The sequence below is a fragment of the Lupinus angustifolius genome, chromosome LG11, assembly GCF_001865875.1.
Source record: "Lupinus angustifolius cultivar Tanjil chromosome LG11, LupAngTanjil_v1.0, whole genome shotgun sequence".
Taxonomy (NCBI): domain Eukaryota; kingdom Viridiplantae; phylum Streptophyta; class Magnoliopsida; order Fabales; family Fabaceae; genus Lupinus; species Lupinus angustifolius.
Window position 1 is genome coordinate 26,386,390 of NC_032019.1, and position 13,547 is coordinate 26,399,936.

General features: G+C 36.6%; 1 protein-coding gene across 2 annotated transcripts; it reads left to right on the plus strand.

The window, feature by feature from the left end:
* Positions 389–13,191, plus strand: LOC109359495 (putative lipase YOR059C). Of its 2 annotated transcripts, XM_019604187.1 has the most exons (10): positions 389–800; positions 988–1,055; positions 2,873–2,943; positions 3,409–3,651; positions 4,559–4,722; positions 4,836–4,944; positions 5,033–5,147; positions 5,957–6,048; positions 12,811–12,918; positions 13,007–13,191. In XM_019604187.1, the coding sequence occupies exons 1-9, from the start codon at positions 682–684 to the stop codon at positions 12,880–12,882; spliced, it is 1,053 nt and encodes a 350-aa protein (XP_019459732.1). In that variant the 5' UTR covers positions 389–681; the 3' UTR covers positions 12,883–12,918; positions 13,007–13,191. The 2 variants fall into 2 exon arrangements, with proteins under 2 accessions (XP_019459732.1, XP_019459731.1); XM_019604186.1 differs by lacking the exons at positions 12,811–12,918; positions 13,007–13,191 and having other exon boundaries at positions 5,957–6,438.

The following is a 13,547-nucleotide window of genomic DNA, read 5'->3' on the forward strand; positions in this document are numbered from 1 at the left end:
ATTCTTTTTGCCAAATACCAATTTTTCTTAACTTTTTTCATTATTTGCTTTAAAATATATATATACTAAGAGTATAAGAGTTTTTTAATTATTAATGCATATAGTTTAAAATTTATGCACGGTTAGTATAAACCTGTCGATCTACCATTGATTTGAATTACTTTTGGGTGAGAGTCGATGATAATTACTTTCCGTGTATAAAAATACTTACAGTTAGTTATACGTATTAAATCCTACTGCATATCCATTATCCAATTATCCATACCATTCATATTGGAGAAAGTTAGATGTAGTGAGTGAATAAATCTTTGAACTAAACTTTTATCTAATTTAATTGAGATTTATTACCTTTTCATTCGGTACAAACTTATTAACCCTTTTCATGTTCAACCAATACAATCCTCGTGACTACATCAAAATCTTAAACCCAAAAACACACAAAAACTACACCAGAACCCTCTTATTCATCCTTCTTGTGTGATGAAAATTGTGATCTAATATATATTGTGTTTCACATTTTCCCTTTTTCTCTTTTGTGCTTAAAAAAATCTCAAATATGCCACGTGTTCTATCACTTCCCATTACACTATAAATACTCTTCAATTTAACCAAACATTTCTTCATTAATTCATTGCAAGTTAGTTATCATTTCATTGTTTTTTCCTGAAAGTGTTGTGTGGCATGTTCATGGGTAAGAAAGATGTTGGAATCTTTGAATCCGTTGATGGTGGCTGTGATGTGTGGAGTTCAAAATCCTCTGCTGATCATCTTGTTGTCATGGTCAATGGGATCATAGGAAGGTATTGTTGATTGTGTTTTCGCGAATTTTATTCAATCGATTTTGATCGAAAAAATGTTGGTCTTGTAGCTTTGATAAATTTGTTTGGGATGTTGGAGTTTGATGCTTTGTTATATGAGTGTTGTTGTTTTTTAGTTCAGTTTTAAGGTTGTAATGTTATTTAATGTTGTAACTGTTTGATGATGCAGTGCAACTGATTGGCAGTATGCGGCAGAGCAATTTGTTAAAGAGATTCCAGATAAAGTGTTTGTTCATTGTAAGGATCATTTATCTCTTTTGTGAAAACAATTAGAGCTTGTTGTAAGAGATTTAAGGCCACTTTGTTTAAGGCTTAAAAAAAGTGATTCTGTAGTAAAAATGATTTTTTAGAAGTGTAAAAATATAGCTTTTAAAAAGTTGAACTTTAGCTTTTTTCCAGTTTCTGTTTTTTTTATAAAGGCGAATCAATGAAATGTGCAAGTGTTAGAATGATATTTTTGGGGGTAAAAATAGCCATTTTTTGTGAAAAAAACCTTATGCAAACAGCCCCTACTTGAATTTTGTGAGTGCGCTTTTAATTTTGAAATATTACAATGTCTACTTTTGACCTCATTCAAAATTTCATACTTATTGGCTATGGTGATTCTTTAGCTGCATCTTCCCTTTGAATCAGATAGTTTTGATAGTCTTAGCAATTTAGATTACTGTTATTCTTCGTATAGTGAGTTTTCAACGACTCACTAATCTAATCATGTTCCTGCTGAATTTGTAGTTTAAGGATATTTTCTGAGAAATTTGAAATCCTGTTAATGCTTAATTATAAAGATTTGTCTTTGATTATTTTTGAGAGATTTGAAGGTATCAGTATCTTTAATTTGTTCATTACTATGTGGATAGAAACTATATAGTACTAACCCTGTGGGGGTTAAGCAACAACTTAGTTAACAAACTGGACACTGCTCTTGTTTAAGAGGGAGGCATGCTTATATGCATACTGTGTGCATTATATCTTTTTCTAAATTATCGTCATATTAAAATGAGTGCAGCTTTTTGGCCCAAATATCAATTTTTTTGATAATATTAAATCATTTTTCGTTGTAATGAAGATTCACGTGTATTCATCTATAGAAGATACTTCGCTTTCTTTTCGGTATGACCCATAACCTACAGCTGCACTGTTCTGAAGTTTGTCGGCAACATTACCAGTATACTACGTTCTTTACTCTCCTCTCTTATAGAGCTGACATTGGAATTTGCTTGCTTTTGATTAGTGAAATCCCCTTCTGACTTTAAATGGATTAACTATCTTAAATGTTGTTTTTTATTCAGAAAGATCTCTCTTGGTAGTAATCTATGTTATTAAAAATCTGCTATCGCGCCGAAGCAGTGCGCCTTGGGCTTCCATAAGGCGAGTTTTACATGTCACATTTTTTGTATAGTGTGGGTCATGGTCCAGTCACTGCCCCTTCGTGGCTGTCGGGCTGGTACGCCACCAAGGGAAGAAAAACCTGATTCTAGCCATGTTTTTCCAGCCCCATGTTGATCCCTTCAGTCACTCTTCCAGCCCCATGTTGATCCCTTCAGTCACTCTTCCAGCCAGCCACATGTTTTTTGGGCAAATCCTGACACCGAAACGTTCTGTTTCAATGGTAGCTTGTTGAAGAACACCCCCTTGGATGCGACCCTATTTTGATCTGAGTGGAAAATTCATTCAAAAACAGAAAGAAATCACTGCCCTTTTCTTTCACTAATTAACACCACTGCCCTTTTCTTTCACTAATTAACATCACTGCCCTACTTTCTCATTTCAGTTTTCATAATTGGTTATGCTTTTTAGACTTACTATTGGTACTTAAAGTTATTCAAAATAAGTTAACAAATACAAATGATGAATTGTTCATTAATGATTTTATAAACTTTAAATTTTATTTTATTTTTTATTTCTCCGTAATGGACCATTTGTCATGCTTTTGGTATTAGTGGACATCTTTTCATTTAACATCGTCTTTTATTAATTTCTTCAAGAACTAGAGTGGATTTTATCCTTTTTATTTTTGAGCTTGCTTTATTTCTTCCCCATTCTCTTCCACTCAGGTAGTGAGCGAAATGTGTCTAACCTGACACTAGATGGCGTGGACGTAATGGGGGAGCGATTGGCTGAGGAGGTTAGTATTGTTTATATTTGTTAGGTGAATATGCTTATCATGTGAAAGTGAATTAACACTACCTTCTCCAGATTCATTGAGAATAAATTCTATTAACCAATCTTTTTCAATAGATTAGTTGCTATAAATGTTGTGTTTATAATAGATGATAAGGATTATCTTGATATGTTAAAACTTGTAAAAAGAATAGAGTAAACATGATGTCAGCACAATCCCAGTATTGAAGCTGTGTGCCAAATCATATGAAGTATATATACTCCATGAAATATGTTTCTTATTATCTTATCTCTGCCACTGGCAATAAAGCATAACCTATAGAAATATTTCCTTGTGAAACTTCCATAAATTGTTTGTGAATGATGTATCGGAAAATAAAGGTGGTATTCATATTTTGGCATTGAATATAGTATACTGTGGCATTGAATGCAAAACTTTCATTGCTATTAATAACAAGTTAACCCTTAGGTCCTTGAAGTGATTCAAAGTAAGCCAAATTTGCGTAAGATCTCCTTTGTTGCACACTCAGTTGGAGGATTAGTGGCAAGATATGTAATTGGGAGGCTATATCGGTCATCTGTAACAGAACCTTTGGAGGACTCGTGCAATAGAGAAAATAAAGAGGACTCAATGGGTACATTAGGTGGCTTGGAGGCTATGAATTTCATAACTGTTGCTACACCTCATCTGGGGTCAAGGGGCAATAAGCAGGTGTGAATTTACTTTATGTTGTCCAAATCTATTGTGATATATGGGTTGAAAAATCTATCTCAATTTATAATGGAATAATCCTGACATGGTAATGTGAACTGGTATTGGATGCATTTGAACTGTTGGAGTCATCTTCTCCCTTATAGTGAGTAAAAATGGATTACCGGATTTGATTGGATGAGTATTACATTGTGAACATGAAAGACTGCTAAACCATATGTATTATATTATAAGTTAATATTTTCCAAATATGTCGCTGGAATAGAAACCCTGGCTTGGATAAATTATTTAGAAGCATAGGTCAGGGGTTTGAAGCCCCTTTCTATGTTTTAAATACAGGCTAATCATTGGGGTTTTGATGTGATGCATTATCTTTTAGTGGGTCTGAAGACTAGTCTGATTGAAGAGCTAGATACCTATTTAACAATGAAAAAGAAAAAGAATGAATAATTCTTGAGTGGCTGTTCATTTTAGTTTAAGCCTCAAGTCTGAATACTTGAGTTATCTTATTAAATGATGAGTGCTGCTTACAAAGATTCATTGATTGAAGAGTTTATTTTCAAAGAAACCCTTGCAGTCAAGACGAGTAATGCCTCTCTTAGATGTTTGATGCCTAGTTCTTTCATGTCTGCTTTTTCTTTCTTCACCTCTTTCTTTTATAGCGAACAATTATTATGGATTCTTTTATAAGTTGGTTTGAAGTTTGAACATGCTTCTGTAGAGTATCCTGCATATATTTGGCTTGCATCAAAAGCTCTTTATAGTATCCTGCATGTAGGATATGTAATGCTGAAATTAGATTCAATGTAAAGCTCTTTTTTTTGCTTTTTATTTATAAATGAACTATGATTACTTCACTTTCTACTGTTCCAGTATTTAAATATGTTGACTGGCTTTTGAATTTCAGGTTCCATTTCTTTTTGGTGTAACTGCATTAGAGATAGCTGCACGATATATTATAAATGTGATTTTTAGAAGAACAGGTCAGCATCTTTTCCTTACTGATCATGATGAAGGAAAAGCCCCATTGCTTAAACGCATGGTTGAAGATTATGATGGATACTATTTCATGTATGTTTGTTGCTTACCACATGTTACTTTCCCTCTGTACATGGATTTTTTCTAGTTAGTTTCCTTTAAGGGATCTTCATATCTTTTGAATGACTCTGACTTGCTTCATATAGATCTGCATTGTGTACTTTCAAACGCCGGGTCTTATATTCAAATGTGAGATATGATTATATCGTTGGCTGGAGAACATCATGCATTAGACGTGATAATGAACTTCCAACGGTATGTTTGCTGACATACCTTTTGCTATGCTACCTGATTTAAATAAAACTTGTTACTGTTTAGTAATGTAAACACATTTGATTGATAGTGGGAGGATGCCATAATCGAAAAATATCCACATGTTGTATATGAAGAACACTGCACAGCTTGTGATGCTGAGCAGTCTGACTTGGTGGAAGATACCGACTGTGACAAGATAGAAGGTTTGTTTGTATACATTTTTTTTCTTAATGTAAATGACGTTTCCATTACCAGCAGTTGTTGCTTTTTTTATTTTCAAAATTCGACCCTCTGTTGAAAGTTCACTCTTTGCATCCTTGCTGTGTTCCACCACAGATCCTGTTCTTCTCTTGTTTTTGCTCTTCCATCTAATATTTCACCATGACATTATATCTAGAATGTTAATCTAATACTGTCTTTTAGGTAATGTTGAAATTTTCTTTACCAATCATCATTTGTAGATAGACATCCACATTGTATTAATAGTTGCACCAATTATGCTTTAGGAAAATAACTTTTTATATTATTTCATTTAAATTTGGAAAGGCTTTGATTGTTGTTGTAGCGTTTCATTTCAATGGTCTTACAGACTCACAATAATCCAAGTAGAAATGTGAGCATGCTCCATAGTGAGCACTCAAACCATGACAACTATGAAACAAATTCTGAAAAGAACCCTGCTGAACCATATCAAGTTTCTTGCTACTGATCTCTTAAACACTCATTGGGGTTGGCTACAATTTGAGACATCATTGAAGAAGTCCTTACTCTAAATCTAAGATTCTATTGAATTTAGTTTATGTTGGGTCCAATGTTATCGATTGATCCATTTGTAGCCGATCTCACCTATTAGAATAAGAGACCTTGTTGTTTTTGTCATTGTTACTCTTGCCCTATATAATAAAGTGTTGTTGCTTGAATTTGGAAATACAATCATGTGTGGACTGTTTCTTTATGGTATTTTATGTTGTCTCCAAATTCAAAGATTTCTAACCGGAATGAACACGTGCAGAGGAGCTGGTAACAGCCTTATCTCGTATGTCATGGGAAAAAGTAGGTGTTGACTTTCCAACCCAGAAATTTACTGCTCATAGTGTCATTCAGGTATGTGTCTTGCACTGCCCTTGTTTTCACCATATGCTTATGTGTTTCAGTGTTACAAGGATAACAATATCTTTTGTTACATGATAAGGGTGGTAGACATAGTAAGCCCACTATTCAAAATCGAAGTACACTTAGATTTCGATTGCTATGCGTAAACGTCAAGCTATACTAATTTGGGTGACTAATTTCCTTTATCTTTTAACTTCAAAATATGTTAGCCTTTATTTACACTCGGAGTTATTTACTTTTAAAGAACTTTAAATCCAAAATCATTGTGATAGATACCAGAATAATAACACTAAGTAATTGGCGGAGAAAACAGAAAAGTAGAACAAACAATCTACTCAAGACTTGTATTAATGAAAATGGCAGAATTACAAGGAAATATATTACCTATTGATAGTGCAGAATTGCAAGACAAAATAAGCAAAATCTTTCTACCCTGTGACAGCAGTTACACCTTTTAGTTCCCAATTTGAATGCCTGATGAAAACTAGCCTCCCTTCTCCCTACTTATTTGATAGGGTAGGTATAGGGTAGTAGAAAAAGGGTTGTTGTTGGTAGTTATTTGAATTAAATAAAGAGGGAATTCCTAGAATACCCTTACTAGTTAGTTAGATTAGTGTATAAGTTGTATAAATAGAGAAGAGAAAGCTTGTAAGAATCGTTTTTTGACATTTTGTAAATGTGGAATAACTGAATTGGAGCAATTCGGTTGGGAGGGAAACTGCTGGCAGTTTTCATTTCATTCTTCTACTCTTGTATCTCTTTCTTTCAATACAATTTCATAGATTCAAGATCAAATTGATCTTGGATACATTCTTTCTTCAATCTTTCTACTCTTTGTTTTCGTGATTAAAATACTAGTTCTAACACTATTCCCCTCAAAACCATAACTGCCCATCCATTAACTCCCCTTAACTGCCCACTTCCTTCTTTTCTCAAACTGCCTGAGTCCCTTTCTATTCCTAACTGTCCGACCCCTTCCATTTCTTTCTCTGAAACACTCTCATAATTGGAGGCGTATCAATACCCTCCCCAATGAGCAATACATTGTCCTTAAGATGGAAATCAGGGAAGATAGTCCAAATCAATTCAAAATCCTCCTAAGTAGTTTTGTGGGTTGGAAGGGCAGCCCACTCGATTAGAACTTCAGCGTGTCCATTTAGTAGTTTGTGACAACCCAAGACTTTTTCAAGCACAACCAATAACTCTCATTCTTCCGTCAAGGTCACTGGTAACTTTTGGCTTAGAACATTGGATGGAGGGGCAAATTTGAGTTGTGACACATGAAAAACAGGGTGTACCTTCGAGTAGTCTGGTAGCTGTAGTTTATAAGTAATTGTGCCGACACACTCCAAAATGGTGAAAGGTTCATAGAAACGAGGACTTAATTTCTCATTCACCTTGTGAGTCAGAGAACGAAGCTTGTAAGGCTCAGCCTTCAAATACACCATATCACCCACTTGAAATTCCACTTCTCGTTTTTTCTTATACGCTTGATCTTGCATATGTTGTTAAGCCCTTGCCAAGTTAGCTTTGAGTGCATCCAAAATGGTATCCCTGTCTTGTAACGACACATCCACAACTGCCACAGGTGTATTGCCACTGACAAAAGGGATTATCGAAGGTGGGTCTCGCCCATACAAAGCCTAGAAAGGACTCATCTGAATGGAAGCATTATGAGAGCAATTACACCACAATTCAGCCCACGCTAACCACTTAACCCACTGTTTAGGATGCTCAGTTACAAAACAACGTAAATATGTCTCCAAGGTCCGATTAATCACTTTCATTTGATCATCAGTTTGTAGATGATAGGCAAAAATGAATCTCAATTTTGTACAAAATAACCGAAATAATTCTTTCCAAAACATACTGATGAAAACCCTATCACAATCCGACACAATGGATGATGGAAAACCATGTAATCGAATCACTTCTTTAATAAAAACTTTAGCTACATCTTTGGAAGTATAAGGATGTTGTAAAGGAAAGAAATGTGCAAACGGTCAATGACTACCATAACTGTATCCACTCCATTTGCCTTTGGTAACCCACCAATGAAATCCATTGAGACATCCTCCCACACATGGTTCGGAATAGATAGGGGTTGAAGTAACCCCTCTAGTCAGAGTGCTTGATACTTGTTACACTGACAAATTGTACACTCTGCAACAAATTTCTCTATGTCCCGCCTCATCCCTACCTAATGGAACACCATCACCATCCTCTTATATGGTCCTGGACCCCCGAATGTCCTCCCCAAGGATAAGCGTGAAATTCGATTAGCAGTAGAGGAATGCGATCTGAATTCTTGGGCAGCACTAAACGCCCCTTATACCACAAGCATCCCTCAGCCAAAGAGTATAAGGGATGTGATTAGAGTCTTGAACCACCTATTGCATTAATTTTGTTAACTTCGCATCTGTCATGACCTCCTCAGCCAACTCCATTAAATCCACATTGGTAATCATGGATATGGCCTTGCATTCCATCACTCGTAATAGGGCATCAACCACTCTATTTTCAGAACCCAGTTTGTAATGAATTTCAAAATCGAAATCCAACAATTTGGTCACCCATTTTAGCTGCTCACCTTCTAACACCCGATGGTCCAACAAGAATTTCAAACTTTTATGATCTTTACAAATGACAAAGTGATGTCCCAATAAATATTGGCGCTACTTCTGGACTGCAAACACAATCGCCATTAATTCTCTTTCATAAACTGGTAAGCATAGCCCTCTCCGATAGTGCCTGACTGATAAAGGCTAGAAGTCGACCTTGCGGCATCAGAACTGCCCCGATGCCAAACTCAGAAGCATCTGTCTCGATTTCGAAATGAACATTGAAATCAGGCAGAGCTAAAGTAGGTAGGCCTCACATTGTTGTCTTTAACTTTTCAAAAGTCAATTGTGCTTCCATAGACCATTAAAACTTATTCTTCTTGAGCAATTGATAGGCACTGGTATCTATACTAGTAAGAAAAGAGAATGAAAGGAAATGTCCCTAAGCCAAAATCAATGGAATTCTTGGCAGGGCTCTAGGTTTTATTGAATTGAGAGAGAAAGAAGAAGAATTACAAGATTAGAGCATACAAGGATCCCTAGATCCCTTTTCCCCACCACTGATTCCTGAATCATATTGGTTAATCAAAAACTGTCCTTCCCTCATAACTGTTATGCTATTAATAGCACTTAGTTTCCTAACTGATTTTAACTACCCAATGGTAGAAAGGGAAAGTTGGTTATTCTATCCAAACTTTCCTCTTTCCCCTTTTATACACATTTTTAATCATTGTCTGGTATTAGCCTTATCAGCAATTGTGTCAACGGACGAGCAATGATGCCATAATTCGCACAAAATGTCAGTAATACCCAGTGAGACCCAAAAATCCATGCAACCCATGAATGTCCTTTAGGGGATCCCATTCCCAGAGATGAGATGCCCCAAATATTCCAATTGTTCTGCACCAAAACAACACTTGTAATTAACCTACAACACATGATCTCGGAGAATCTGGAAAACCATCCGCAAATGATTATAATGTGATCCCATGTCACGACTATAGATGATAATATCGTCAAAGAACACTAACACAAACTTCTACAGGTATGACTTAAACACATCATTTATTAGTTCTTGAAAGGTAGATGGACTATTAGTTAGCCTAAATGACATTATCACATATTCATAATGCCCTTCATGAGTGCGGAAAACGGTTTTTGGAATGTTCTCTTCCTTCATACGAATCTGGTAATATCCAGCCTTCAAGTCCAACTTAGAGAATAGTGTGGCACCATCTAACTCATCCAATAGTTCTTCAATTATAGGAATTGGAAATTTGTTGGGCACAATAATCTTGTTGAGGGCTCTATAATCAACATAGAATCTCTAGCCCCCATCTTTTTTCCTCACTAAAATCAGCAGACTCGAAAACAGATTTACACTTGTTCTAATCATTCCTACAGCCAACATTTCCTTCACAAACTTCTCAATCTCTTCCTTGTAGCTGTGTGGGTGTCTGTATGGCCGAATGTGTGGAATTTCAGATCCCTCCTTCAGTATAATAGTATGATCACACGTTCGGATAGAGGATAGCCCTTAGTGCTCTTGAAAAATATCCTCAAATTCTTCAATAATCGGTTGGATGCTAGTGGGAGTGTTTGCTGCAGGAGAATACCACGCACTCATCATAACGAACTCAACATAATAAGCTTTTGCTTCATTACGCATCTCCTTCATAATTTCCTTCATTGATGCCATGGTTCTAGATAAGGCAGGGTCTCCGTTTACTTCGATTACCTTCCCATTTTCCTAAATTTTCAGCAAGTACTATCCCAAATCCACACTGAATTTACCCAAACTCTTCAACCATTCGAATCCCAGAATGACATCCACTCCAACGAGGTTGAATGGGTAAAAAATCTTGGACAACCTTCAGAGTAGGGAGTTGTAATTCCATACCCCTGCAAACTCCTTGACTACCGAGACGTTGTCCATTTCCCACTTCTATAAAGTACTCTTGTGTATTTTCGACGTGAATCTTCAATTCCTCCACTATTCTTGGAGCTAAGAAATTGTGGGAAGCACCAGAATCCACCATAACTATGACTTTCCTACCCTTCACAATACCTCATAGTTTGAGGGAGTTCTTTGCTGTCATTCCTGCAATACTATTCACATTCAGTTGCAATTTGAGTTCCTCTTTTATTGGTTCCTTCGACTCCTCCTTAATTTCTTCTTCTTACTCTTCTTCGTGGCCTAGTAGAATAACATGGAGCTGTTTGTTATGACACATGGCTCGAAAAATACCTTTCATCACAACGGAAACAGAGATTCCATCTCCTTTTCTCATTCTCTTCCTCTTTTGATAATTTTTTGAAACTTGCTCCTCGCCTACTCCTAGAGGAATTTTCTCCTTCGTGGACCCCTATTCCTCTCTTTGGCATCATGTTTTCAGACATGCTCGTGTGTGCTTGGATGTGCTCCCTTGGCCCCATATTGATACTACTGTCCAAACCTGATTGTGGGTATTACTGGGTCCCGGTCTTGCACCCAAATAATGCGGTACGGGTGAAATCAACTCCACCTCCTCTGGTTGAATACCCATAATATCGACCCAACGCCCTATTTTTCTCTTCCACCTTCTGTGTCATCTCCATCAATTCATGGAGGTCACTTGAACTCATCAACCTCACTTCGACCTTGATTTATTCCTTAAATTCGTTTATGAACACCCCTTTCATAAAGTCTTCATCCGCAAAATGGAGAGGGGCAGAACGGAGCTCGAATTGCTCTTTGTATTCCATGATCGTTTCCCTTTGCCTCAACCCCATTAACGCTTCATAAGGATTTTTGTTGAAGCCACTTGAAATCGACTCATCAATGCTTGACAGAATAACGACCATCGCACTGCCACCACCATGCGTGATTCCCACCATTGGGACCAATTTAATGCCTTGCCTTCAAGACAAACCATCGCAATATCCACTTTCTCCTCATCTGAAATGTAGTTGATTTCAAAATATCGCTCCACTCGGTACACCCAGACGTGAGGATCATCTCCGGTAAAGTATGGAACCTCCACTTTCTTTACACATTCCTCCCTCCGGTAAAGTATGGAACCTCCACTTTCTTTACACATTCCTCCCTCTGGTTCACTGCATCACTGTGTAACCCTTCCCTTTGGTAATCTTCTTCGCGGTTACTATTCTCCCCTGCTCCTTCTCTCCCCAATCCCTTAATTTCCCCATTATCTCCTCCAAACGGTCGGTAACCGTTCTCATCAAGACTTTCATTTGCTGCCTTAATGCCTCTTGAAACGACACCTGTATCCCCTCCAATCTCTTCTCCAAATTTTCCAATCTATTTTCCATTCTTGTTGAAACCGTCCAGATGCTCCCAAGATCAGGAGCTCTGATACAAACTTGATAAATATCAGAATAATAACACTACTTACTTGGCAGAGAAAACAGAAAAGTAGAACAAATGTTTTACTCGTATTAATGAAAATGGCAGAATTACAAGGAAATATAGAACCTACTGATAGTGCAGAATTGCAAGATAGAATAAGCAAAATCCTTCTACCCTGTGACAGCAGTCACATCTCTTAGTTCCCAATCTGAGTACTTGTCGAAAACTAGTCTTCCTTGTCCTTACATATTCCCCTCAAAACTGTAACTGCCCATCCATTAACTTCCCTTAACTACTCCCTTCCTTCTTTTCTCAAACTGCCTGAATCCCTTTCTATTCCTAACTGCCCGACCCCTTCCATTTTTTCTCTCTCTGAAACACTCTCCTAATTGGAGGCCTATCACATTGTAAATCAGAATTTAATCTTATGAAAATCCAATGAGGGTATGGCCGTATGGGTAGGACCTAGATTGTATCTTCATCCTAGCAGTGCCTCTATTCCTGAAGAGTTCCATCTCTTCATATCTACAACAGGCCACGTCGGTGCCTTTGTTTTCTGCTATGTTCTTCAGTGGCTTGTTTATCTTTGTTCAAAAACAAATTCTTGGCTCTTGGCATGTTTGGAATGCTGCTCTGAGAGTTATGGGTTGCAAAACGTTCAGAAACATGGGGCGTAAAGGGTTTTTATGATCCATATAATTTTGTAATATATTGCATTATCAGCATTCATCAATCATCACTACTGCTGTTAAACCCTATTGATACGGCGGTCTTTAATGTCAGACATGCATACATAAACTTGCCTATGTCCTTCATCCATTTTTTACAATGATTATTTCACAGGTCAAAGACCCAAAGGCACATGTGGAAGGTGTAGATGTTATACAGCATATGATTGATCATTTTCTTGTATAAATGATCAATCATGTACTTCCCATCTAGCAAATATAGGTAAATCTAAAATGGCTATGCTATCCCTAATTAGACCTGTTTGACGCATAGCTTTATTCAAATTAATCTGATTTTGAATCCATTGTAGGGTGGAAGCCATTGGCTCTGACTTCTGAGTATCAAAGTTGTCCATAGTTGAGATGAAGCAATTGGAATTTTGTATATTTGGCAGTGTATAAAATATGTGTATGATGTTTATAATATATATCATTATGTGTGCATGATAAGGAACATCGGGCTTTGTTGTATAAAAGTACGACTTGAATGAATATGTGCTATTTATTGTTGAAATAAATTTGGAAATAATGTAAGGTATAGTTCACTTGATATATGGCAGACTAAAGAGAAAGGAGATCAAGGAAATTTAGTAACACGTTAAAACAAACAAATTTATTTTAAAATAATTTCTTTTGTAAAACACCTTTCATCCTCTCCTTCTACATACCCATTTCATTGCCCCTTAAACGCAAACTAATCCCTCACCACCGAATCTTTGAGACAACCCATTCTGGTTCTTCCAACTCCTCTAGTCAAACATATCCACATGCAATCAGGCTAACCCATATTAGAAACCTCAGCACCCAACTTTTTTTTTTGATAGTCGAAACATGATTTATGATATAACATTA